The following is a 12,051-nucleotide window of genomic DNA, read 5'->3' on the forward strand; positions in this document are numbered from 1 at the left end:
GAAAGGAGACTTGAGGAGCTGTAGGAACTGCAGACACATTTATTCTCTCCTGGCCAGCATAGCAGCCATAATACAGCCTCTCTCCTGGCTGACGCAGTAGCTGTAGCAGCAGTCACAGTATAACCATAGCGTAGCCATGACATAGCCATAAGATAATCTCATGTAACATAACCATGATGCCGCTTGAATGTAACCTCGGTGCAGTAGCAGCAGCCACGGCTCTCAGGGTGAGCTCATACAGGTGTACTGCATCAAGTAGCTCATGGCTAAGTAAGTACCTTGTGATGCACATGCGCAGTCTGCAAATGGTCTCAGCTGTTACATGGTCTATTCACAAAACATGGGGTGAGAAAGCCTGGGCATGCCCTTGTGGCCAATTTGCTCTCTGCCCACTTTCCACCTCTATAGGATCTGTCACCTCACGTTCTATGCGCAGTGCATCTTTAGCGATATTTCCTTGGTGAGTATCACTGACACTTGGATTTACATCTTGCAACAGCAGTGGCTACCACAGCAGTTACATACCCAGTACATAGCAAAACCCAATGCCAGATATCACCTGGAACTCATGTTCCAGCCCTTGCCCTCAGGGGGCTAGAAGAGCCACCCTCCATGGTGGAGTGCCTTTATCTTCCATGGCCAAGTCCAGTCCACCATCTGACCTTGTGAGATTGCAGGAGAGCTTCCACAGGGGAAGCTCCACCCCTGCCAGGTTTATTATTAAGGACCCTGAAAACCTCCTACAGGTGCCGGGGCCCACCCCTTCAAGGTTGAGGCATTCCCAGGCCACCCTACATGATTCCAAATGCTCTCACACTCTTCTAAATCTGCAAGAGAATCAGTGGGTAGTAGCACATCATATGACACAGCCTTTTACAGTGCAGTGTCCTAAATCTAGAACACAGCCCAAGTCTCTACAGACTGCATCTGTATTATTTGGCCGTATCACCATCAGTGTATGCACTAGGACCGGGAAACTCCTCTGGCTTGCCATAAACAAGGCTGCATTCAGCACCAGTGTCAGCCAGGGCCATTACTCTCTGCACATTGGCTAGCGACCAGTGACTTGCAAGCTCTACATGGGGCCGCCTGTCCTTGCTTGGGTTCTTCAGGAGGGCACCCTGGTCTGAGCCATATTCAGAGCCGGAAAAGGGCATTGTCCTCTTGAGAAATCTGTATGCAGGTCAGGAAGCAACAGTTAGAACTGGACATGAAACAACAGACTGGTTCCAAATAGGAAAAGGAGTACGTCAAGGCTGTATATTGTCACCCTGCTTATTTAACTTCTATGCAGAGTACCTCATGAGAAACGCTGAGATGGAAGAAGCACAAGCTGGAATCAAGATTGCCGGCAGAAATATCAATAACCTCAGATATGCAGATGACACCACCCTTATGGCAGAAAGTGAAGAGCTAAAAAGCCTCTTGATGAAAGTGAAAGAGGAGAGTGAAAAAGTTGGCTTAAAGCTCAACATTCAGAAAACGAAGATCATGGCATCCGGTCCCATCACTTCATGGGAAATAGATGGGGAAACAGTGTCAGACTTTATTTTTTTGGTCTCCAAAATCACTGCAGGTGGTGACTGCAGCCATGAAATTAAAAGATGCTTACTCCTTGAAAGAAAAGTTATGACCAACCTAGATAGTATATTCAAAAGCAGAGACATTACTTTGCCAACTAAGGTCCGTCTAGTCAAGGCTATGGTTTTTGCAGTGGTCATGTATGATGTGAGAGTTGGACTGTGAAGAAGGCTGAGTGCCCAAGAATTGATGCTTTTGAACTGTGGTGTTGGAGAAGACTCTTGAGAGTCCCTTGGACTCCAAGGAGATCCAACCAGTCTATTCTGAAGGAGATCAACCCTGGGTGTTCATTGGAAGGACTGATGCTGAAGGTGAAACTCCAATACTTTGGCCACCTCATGCGAAGAGTTGACTCACTGGAAAAGACTCTGATGCTGGGAGGGATTGGGGGCAGGAGGAGAAGGGGCCGACAGAGGATGAGGTGGCTGGATGGCATCACGGACTCGATGGACGTGAGTCTGAGTGAACTCCAGGAGATGGTGATGGACAGAGAGAGGCCTGGCGTGCTGCGATTCATGGGGTCACAAAGAGTCAGACACGACTGAGCGACTGAACTAAATTGAACTGAACTAAAGGAATGTCCTAGGGCACCATATAATCTTTTAGCTGAGCTGCCAATTTCTTGCCCTGGGTTCTTCCCAAATGTGGTAAACTGCTGCTCTGGTTTCAGTTACCTCCATAGCTCTAGGAGCAGAGCTTTGGGCTGTTTATCAGTTTTATTTCTGTCAACTCCTGCTGCCAGCAGATCAACCCACACTTGCATTCTCTTTGCCAGGATGGGCCCTTTACCAGCTTGGATCCCCTTCGGGGTCATCACATGTCTAATCCCCTTTGGCCTGCTGCCGCCCCTCAATTTTCTCCCAAACTAGCCACCATCAAGGTCACGTCATAGATGGGGTGCCTCACATAGGGTGCTAGGATAGCAGTCAGGGGTCCAAAATAGGTAGATGGGGCATTGTTCAAAATGGCTTCTCGAATGCCGCCAGTAAAATGCTTGTCATTTGGCCTCGGGTATTTGGGTTGAATATTGACTGCTTCATGCCCAGTTCCCTCACTACTTAGGTCAACGTGGCATAGATATGCCATTTACTCCCAGTATCTGGGAGCTCTCCTGCGTTTGACCACACAGTGTAGACGACGGTGTTAGTCCAGTCCATGAGGGTGTGCATTTGTTTAGGCGTCCCTTGCATTATTGCCTAGCATTCTGCTATGCAGAATGAAGCCTTTGTTTCAGTGAGGGGGTGAGTGGTTATAGATGCCAGCCATTCTATTTTGTCCCCAGAACACCGGATACCATCCACCCCTGTGTCTCAGAGTTGGCAGGAGCCAAGTTGCCATGGTTTCCCTTGCTTTTGCTGAAACTGCATATCCAAGTCGACCAACTCCGCCTGAGTATATGGTTGGTAACGTTGTGAACTAGTCACACTGGGGGCCGCTGAAGATGTCCCCCTGAGCCACAGGCTGCTCATGCTTCAGTTTCTGCTGCACAGCAGGCCTCGCTGCCAAGTGAGGACCTGCAGTCTCACAGTGTTCATCATCACCATCCTCAGTCTCACGTTCATCATCACCGTCACTCACCGCCTCGTTGTCAGAGGTGCTGGGCTCTTCAGGGCCACGGGGTCCTTGCTCTAGTGCCAATCTGTGTTGCTCTAGTTCTTCTAAGCATCTCTGCACATTACACAGCAGCATAGCAACAATGAGGGCGTTATCCATATTTGCCTTTAGGGCAGTCAGGAAAATCTACCCCATGGTGCCAGTGGCGGTCCATGCCACCTTCTTTGGCAGACGGGAGCTCACTGCCTGTAATGCCTTCTCAGTGCTATTGGTGAACCATACATTGCCTCCCAGTCTTCCACCAGACCCCATGCTGAGAGAGTCGCCGCCACATGGTACCACATGCTATATGGTGGCCACTGGCTTCCTCCATCCAGTGGCGCCTTAGGCTCCCTTACCTGCTGGTATCCTGCTGACCTTCTGGGAGCCTCAGGGTCTTCTGCCTGCTGGATATCCTGCCAACTGTGCCAATTGTATCACTGATCCTGTTCGTGACGCCAGTTGTCTTGCTGTTCCTACTGTTCGCTGAACCCAGGGTAGGCATGGCACAAACTAAGAGGCTGGAAGGAGACTCAAGGAGCTGTAGGAACTGCAGACACGTTTATTCTCCCCTGACTGCCACGGCAGCTGTAACACAATCTCTCTCCTGGCCGACACAGCAGCCATGGCAGCAGTTACAATATAACCATAACGTAGCCATGACATAGCCATAACATAATCTCATATAACATAACCATGAGGCTGCGCTGATGTAGCCCCAATGCAGCAGCAGCCATGGCTCTCCGGGGAAGCTCATACAGGTGTACTGCACAAAGAGTCCTGTGACCAGGTGAGGACCTCATGATGTGCATGTGCAGTGCTGCAAATGATCTCAGCTGTTCCATAGTCTGTTCACAAAACGTGGGGCCAGAGAGCCTGAGCATGGCATCTTGGCCAATTTGCTGTCTCCCCACAGTACTTTCTAAGTGGTTGCACCAGTTTACATTCTGACCAACAGCGTACTAGGGTTTCTTTTCCTTCACAACCTCTCCAGCATTTATTATTTGTGGACTTAAAAAAAAATTAACTCAATTATCTAAATAATATTTTTTAAAAATTTTGGCCATGCTGCATGGCATGTGGGCTCTTTGTTCTCCATTCAGGGATTGAACCTGCACCCGTGCAGTGGGCATGGGGAATCTTAACTGTTGGACTGCCAGGGAAGTCCCTGCTTGTAGACTTTTTGATGATATGTCTCATTGAGGTTTTGATTTGCATTTCCCTAGTAATTAATGATGCTGATCATCTTATGTGCTTGTTAGCCATCTGTGGCTGACTTCTTTGGAGAAATGTCTAATCAGATTTTGGGCCCATTTTTTGACTGGGTTGGATTTGTTTTTGATGGGCAGGCATAGGGTTGTATGAGTTATTTGAGTATTTTGGATATTAACCTGTTGTTGGTTGCATCAGTTGCAAATATTTTCTCCCATTCCATAGGTTGGCTTTTTTTTTTTTTCCTCAGTGACTTTGTTTATTTTTGCTTTTATTTCTTTTGCCTTAGGAGACTGCCCCAAGAAAATATTGCTACAATTTATGTCAAAAAGTGTTCTGCCTTTGTTTCTTGTAGAAGTTTTATGGTTTCAAGTCTTCTATTTAAGTCTCTAAAGCATTTTGTGTTTATTTTTGTGTATGGTGTGAAGGAATGTTCTAAACTCACTGTTTGGCATATAGCTGTCCAGTTTTCCCAGGACCACTGTTGAAGAGACTGTCTTTTCTCCATTGTGTATACTTGTGTATACTTTGTCCTGACTTAATTGGCCATAGGTGTATGGGTTTATTTCTGGGCTCTCTCTTCTGTCCCAGTGATCTTTGTGTCTGTGTTTGTGTCAGTACCACTCTGTTTTGATTACCGTACATACAGCTTTGTTCTTGCTCATCAAGACAGTTCATGAAAAGAGTAGTCTCGTTGACTTGTTACATTCTTTTTGGTGACAATATGAATATATATGAAATACTACTTTTATTTCTTAAGGAACCTTTAACATCTAAATGGTTAATAATCCAACAATATAAAGATAATATGACACAGGTACCACAGGGTTGGAGGTTAAATTATATGATATCAAATATCTGAGTATAATTTACTAAGTGCTTAGTAAATATTAACTGTTACTACTTTACTAATGAATGCTAAAGTATTCAATTAAGTTGTCTCTCAGTATCTGCAGGGGATTGATTCCAGGACCTCGTGGATACCAAAATTTGGGTTTCAGTGACACAGTATTTGCATATAACCTGCACATATCTCTGAATACTTTAAATCATATCTAGGTAACTTATAATACCTAATAACATGTAAATGGTGTGTACATATAGTTATCAATGAATGCAAATTCAGTTTTTTGCTTTTTGTAACTTTTTTGGAATTTTTTTTTCCCGTCTGTATTTTCTATCCTTGGTTGGTTGAATTGGTGGAATTGGGACCAGCATTTATAGAGGACTGACCCTAAGGATGAAAAGTACCATAGAAATGGAGAGAAAAGTAAGAACACAGTTACAAACATCTTAAAGAATGAATACTGTTTGGAAATAGCATTTCTCAAAATATGTTTGCCTATAATGGTGAAAAAAAGGATTTATGGGCAGTTAAGATTGGAAAGTACATTCCTTTACCTTCTATCTTGACAGTAATATAGTAATATAATTCCTACCTGTACAGTAATACAGTTCAGTCTCTGAGAAGTTGAATAATAAAAAAAAAAAGTCACCTAATCTATAGCACTGCTTTAAGCAACATGGTTCACCACATACCTTGGAAAATCTCTTCCTAAATAAAGCATCTAGAAATGCAAAAATCTTTTAAAATGCAAAATTGTATTTCAAAGAAGGTAAGGGAAATACCCCAGACGAAAAACAGTCAGAAACTGGAAACCAGATGGCCTTCTAACCCACCTATGTATTGTATAAATTATTTAGTTTTTTGAATAATCAATAAAAAGCTGGAGTAGCTATGTTAATTTCAGACAAAGCAGACTTGAGAAGGAAAGTTTTCAGACATTATGTATTGATAAAGGGTCAAGTCTCCAAAAAGGCATAGTTCATGAGGCAAAAGCTGGTAGAATGTCAAGGAGAAATAGACACATTCACCATTATGGTTGGAGTCTGCAGCACCTGTTTTTCAGTAATTTAGATACAGCAGGTAGAAAGTCAGTAAGGATACAGGTGAACAATACCATCAGTCAACTGTATTTTATGATGTTTATCTGATAACCACTGAGTATACGTTCTTTTCTAGTGTCCATGTATCAGTCATCAGGATGCACTATATTCTGGGTCATATGGTTTAGCACACCTGAACATGTGCTCTCAGACCACACTGAAATTAAGTTAGAAATAATAGAAAGATAGCTGGAAAATGAAAATATTTAGAGATTAAAAACACTTCTAAATAACACATGGACTCAAAAAAATGTCCAAAGAAAAATTTTGAATATTTTGAACTAAAGCAAAATGAAAAGTAGCAGAAGCAGTATTAGAGGTTAGTTTAGAGCATTTGAATGTATTTTAAAACAGAAGAGACACAAAATGAGTATTCTAATCTTCCAGCTTAGAGAACCAGAGAAAAAGAGGGATATAAACCTTAAGCAAGTAGAAGAAAAGAAATTAAAATTAGAGTTAAAATGAGTAAGTAAAACTGAAAACAAGAAGAGAAAAATCAACAAAACTATTAATAAAAGTTGGTTCTTTGAAAAGGTTGATAAACTTCTAACCAGGCTAACAAAGACCAAAAGAGAGAAAGACACAAATTACTAATAAAAGGAATGAAAAATGTAAATTTCTTTTAAAAATTTAATTGTGATAAACTGCTGACCCTTGAACAACATGGTAGTTAAGGGCACTGACCCACGTACAGTTGAAAATCCATGTATTACTACCAATCAACCTCTGTATTCATGGTTCTGCATCCTTCGATTTAGACCACAACAGATCTTGCGGTACTGGGTAGTACATACTTGCTGCAAAAAACCTGCATAAGTGGACCCACTCCCTGGTGGCTCAGATGGTAAAGAATCTGCCTGCAGTGCAGGAGACTGGAATCTTCCCTGAGTCGGGAAGATTCCCTAGAGAAGGAAATGGCAACCCACTCCAGTATTCTTGCCTGGAGAATTTCATGGACAGAAGAACCTGGTGGGCCAGAGTCCATGGGATTGCAGAGTCAGACACAGCTGAGCAACCAACACATAGACACACACAGTGCAAACTCGCATTGTTCAGGGGCCAGCTGTACATAATGAAAGTTTGCCATTTTAAGCATTTTTAAGTGTACAGTTCAGTGGCTTTAAGTACATTCACTTTGTTATACAACCATCATCACTATCCACTTCTAGAGAACCCATTAAACTTCCCATTTCCCACTGCCCTGGCAGCCACCATTCTGCGTTTTGCCTCTATGAATCTGACTGCTCTTTCGTACCTCTATAAGTGGAATCATAAAATTTTTGTGATTTTGTGACTTGCTTATTTCACTTGGTGGCTCAGATGGTAAAGCATCTGCCTACAGTGCGGGAAACCCGGGTTCGATTCCTGGGTCGGGAGGATCCCCTGGAGAAGGAAATGGCAACCCACTCTAGTACTCTTGCCTGGAAAATCCCATAGATGAAGGATCCTGGTAGGCTACGGTCCATGGGGTTGCAAAGAGTTGGACATGACTGAGTGATAGAACTATTTCACTTGAAATAATATCTTCAGGGTTCATTCATATGTCAGAATTTTTTTTTAAGGCTGAATAATATTTCATTGCCATTTTAAAAATCCATTCCTCCATTAATGAACATTTGAGTTGCTTCTGCCATTTGAATATTGTGAATAATGCTGCTATGAACTTGGGTGTATAAATACCTCAGTTAGTCCCTGCTTTTATCCTTTTGGGTATATTCCCAGAAGTGAAATTGCTGTATTATATAATAATTCTGTGTTCACTTTTTTGAGGAATCATCATACTCGTTTCTGAGCATCCCAGGTGACTGTGGTAAAGAACCCGCCTGCCGATGCAGGAGACACAGGAGATGTAAGTTTGATCTCTGGGTTGGGAAGATACCAGGGAGGAGGACATGGCAACCCACTCTAGTATTCTTGCCTGGAGAATTCCGTGGACAAAAGAGCCAAGTGGGTTACAGTCCATAGGGGCGCAGAGAGTCAGACATGACTTAGCAACTGAGCAAACAAAGTATTTTCACTGCCATGAAAGTCCTCTGTTCTCTGCCTGTTTGTCCCTTCTCTTGCCCAACTCCTGATCTTTTTATTGTCTCCACAGTTTGTCTTTTCCAGAATGTTACATAGTTGGAATTATACATTATGTAAAACTTTTTGGATCGACTAAGCCCTTTTAAAATTGAGATATAATTCACATACCATAGAATTCTCTCCTTTAAAGTGTTCAGTGGCATTTAGTGTATTCCCAAGTTGTATAACTCACTGCAGTCCAATCCCAGAGCATATTCATCACTCTGGGAAGAACTGTACCCATTAGAAGTCATTTTCCATACCCCCTCCTCCAATCTCTCCAGGTCACTAAACTATTCTCTCTCTAGGTTTGCTTTGTTTATGTAAGTGGAATCATATGCTATGTGGCCTTTTGTGCTTGATTACTAAGCCTTTTTAATGATGGCTTTAATCTTTTCAAAGTATGTTCATGTTTAAAAATAAATGCATAACACCTCTGTGAGGTAGACAGGAACTTTGTGACAAACTTTGTGACATAATTGCATTGTCAGATTTATTGTGTCTTCATGACACAGTTTCACATAAGATGAAGGAAAGAGGTTTGGAGGTGGCAGGGTAGAGATTTGAAGAAGTAGAGTTAAAGAAAAAATAGGACATGATGATATATGAAAAATAACTCAGTCCTGTGGGATTTCTACAACCATGAGTATTAAACATTATTAAAGGGGAACTGCAATTAATACTACAGTTAGATTTAAGAATTTAAAATGCTAAATATGGGTTGTTGAACCTTCAGTAGTTATAGACTGAATTTCATTTCATCAGGGTTGAAAGGATATCAGGATTGTGTTCTTGGTTATTCCAAACTCTTTAAATGGAAGCCTGTTGCTACAGTATGTAGAAGGAGTATGATAAATTTATTTTTTAAAATAAAGCAAATAATACATGTCTTTTGCCTTTGCTACAGTTAGCTGGAGTAGAGAACTTTTATATAAGGGAAGTGTAAAGCTTTCTTTCTTTAAAATTATTTCCATATGTATTTTAAAATTGAAGTATAGTTGATTTACAGTATTTCAGGTGCATATAAAAGTGATCCAGTTATATATATATTCTTTTTCAGATTCTTTTCCATAATACGTTATTATAAGATATTGAATATAGTTCACTGTGCTGCTATACAGTAGGCCCGTGTTGTAAGTATTAATTCTTGAAAGTTGTTAATTATATTTGAAATTAATAGTAAAGGATAACATTTTTCTGTAAATTTTACATGTTAGGTTTTCTGTTTTACAATATAGTGTGCTTTGAGGATGCAAATTAGTGCTATCCTCACAATTGAATTTGTATTTGTAACTATGTAGAAAAGATCAATAGGATAACAAACCACAAGAGGCTGTTTTGTTGGATTGCCACGGCTCTTACCATTTCCTGGTACAGAGGAAGTTCTGGCTAAATTATTTGGTTCCTATATGATCTTTTACCCTAATAAACTGTGTTGCAAGTCTGTTCGTTGGTGAGGACTGTTTGTTTGCCTGGAAGCCCTAAGATCTGCTCCATACTTCTTTTCCTTGATTCCCCTACTTTATCATGCTTGTCTTTCTTGGGGGTTCTTCCCTCAACAATAAGAACTCCCTCATCCCATTCCAGGGGAAGTAAGTTCTAAAATAGAAACGTTATTGGAAATGAAAATTAGAGGTAGGTCATGTATCTGTTGATGAGGTGAGAAGGCAAGACTGGGGCATGAGGAGAGAGTAGTATCTGCTGAGATAGTCTGGGTGGCCTTTTAATTTGTGTATATATATGTTGATGTTTTAATTTGTGTGTGTATAAATTGCTATATGAAACCAAGGTTGGCTGAGAACATCTACATAGAATATAGTTTGTAGTGTTTTGGTCATTTACCTTTTGTGTAAGATTTCAGATTTGTATGCACATCTGCTTAAGACACTGGCATGATTTATGAAGCATATATCAGTTACATAGTTGTATAGTTCATTGAATCTTGCAGATGGAAAGGATTTAGGGTTTGAAAGGATTTTCTGGTCCTGGTTGCCCACCTAAAGCAGAAATTCATCTTCAGTCAACTGTTAACTTTTGACTCTTATAATTGATTCTTAATTGTAGCCATTGGCAGACAATGTCTACTCTTTCTAGGCATCCTATTCTATTTTTGACTAGTTCTGTTTGAAAATTGTACCCTGAAACTCTCTTACTCTGTTAACTCAAAACATTTATCATAATTTTGTTCTTCTGGAATAAATCCTCTTCTACGAAAACACTCGGTAGTTTGAAGGTTTATTACGAATCTCATTTAATCTTATTTATGCTAAGCCTAGTTTTTATTGAATTGTTGGTCATGTTATAGGATTTCCCTATCCTGATCACCTAATGGACATGTTTTGACTCCTTGGCTTTCAACTGTTTTTGACTACAACCCAAATGAAGAATATATTTCATATTCCAACTCAACATATCCACATATACATACATGAAGTATGTAGTTTTAATACATATATGTAACTGAGGCAGAAATTTTGTGACAACGTATCTTTACACTGATACTTTCTGCTCCTTTTCATTTTTTAAAAACGCTGGTGTTACCTATTAAATTTATTTTATCACTCCCTGATGGATTTCAGCCTGTAGTTCGGGAATCACTGTTTTAATTTATGCATGCTACAGAACTGAAATATGGAGTTTCCAAAAGCTGTATGTTAGAACAGTCACTGCTAAAGCAGGTGTTACCTTTATTAACTCAAAGAGAATATTCTGATCACTGGTTTTCAAATAAAACTAATGAGGATTATCAAGTTCTTGGTAATGCATAAAATAAAACTGAAATATATGTAACTTTTATTTTCATACTTAGGTGGCGACAGACAAGGTTGCAGAAAAGTTGAGTTCTACTCTCTCATGGGTGAAGAACACAGTGTCACATACAGTCAGCCAGATGGCCAGTCAGGTGGCAAGTCCATCTGCTTCCTTACACACTACATCCTCGTCTACCACACTGTCAACACCAGCCCTTTCACCATCTTCACCATCACAGTTGAGTCCAGACGACTTAGAACTCCTGGCTAAACTGGAGGAACAAAATAGGTAAGTGAGGTTGCTTGGGTTGTCATTCTTTAATTGTCATATGCACTTAACCATTCATATATGTATGCATGTCATAATCAAAATTTTAAATATTTGTCCATATTAAGAATGTTTAGGGGAGTTCCCTGATAGCCTAGGGTTAGGATTCTGGGGTTTTACTGCCATGGCGTTGGTTCATTCCCTGCTCAGGAAACTGAAATCGTGCAAGCCACATTGAGGGGCCAAAAGAAGTTGAGTTTTTTTAAAATCAGAGTAAATTAACAGAAGTTTTCAAGTATTTTTTTGGAGGAGTTGGTCTTAAAACTAAAATTGGACTAAAATTTTCTTCAGACTTGGATAGCTGTAGACTTGTTTACTTAATGCAGCAAATTATCTAAATTCTTCCTGAATGGTTCTTTAGGGCATCAGCTACAAAAAGAGTTACTGAAAGAGCACCCTTTTATGTTCAGTCAAAATAAGGATAATTACAGAGGTAATTTCTAACAGCTCTTTTGATATGTGATTGACATAATAAAGTACACATACTTAAGGTATACAATTTGATAAGTTTAGACATAAGTATATACCTGTGGAATTATCACCAAAATCAGGAAAATGAACATATCTGTTATCTCC

At 40.5% G+C, this 12,051-nt stretch overlaps 1 protein-coding gene across 9 annotated transcripts in view; it reads left to right on the forward strand.

Moving 5' to 3' along the window:
* The window catches only part of EVI5 (ecotropic viral integration site 5), a 226,152-nt gene that overhangs the window by 50,858 nt on the left and 163,243 nt on the right, over positions 1 to 12,051 (forward strand). For all 9 annotated transcript variants that reach the window (XM_040232310.1, XM_040232305.1, XM_040232306.1 and 6 more), the window contains exon 2: positions 11,207 to 11,436. In XM_040232310.1, the coding sequence (XP_040088244.1) occupies positions 11,288 to 11,436 (149 nt within the window). In that variant the 5' untranslated portion in view covers positions 11,207 to 11,287. The remainder of the gene's footprint in view (positions 1 to 11,206; positions 11,437 to 12,051) is intronic.

Source organism: Oryx dammah, unplaced genomic scaffold, assembly GCF_014754425.2.
Source record: "Oryx dammah isolate SB20612 unplaced genomic scaffold, SCBI_Odam_1.1 HiC_scaffold_28, whole genome shotgun sequence".
Lineage (NCBI taxonomy): Eukaryota > Metazoa > Chordata > Mammalia > Artiodactyla > Bovidae > Oryx > Oryx dammah.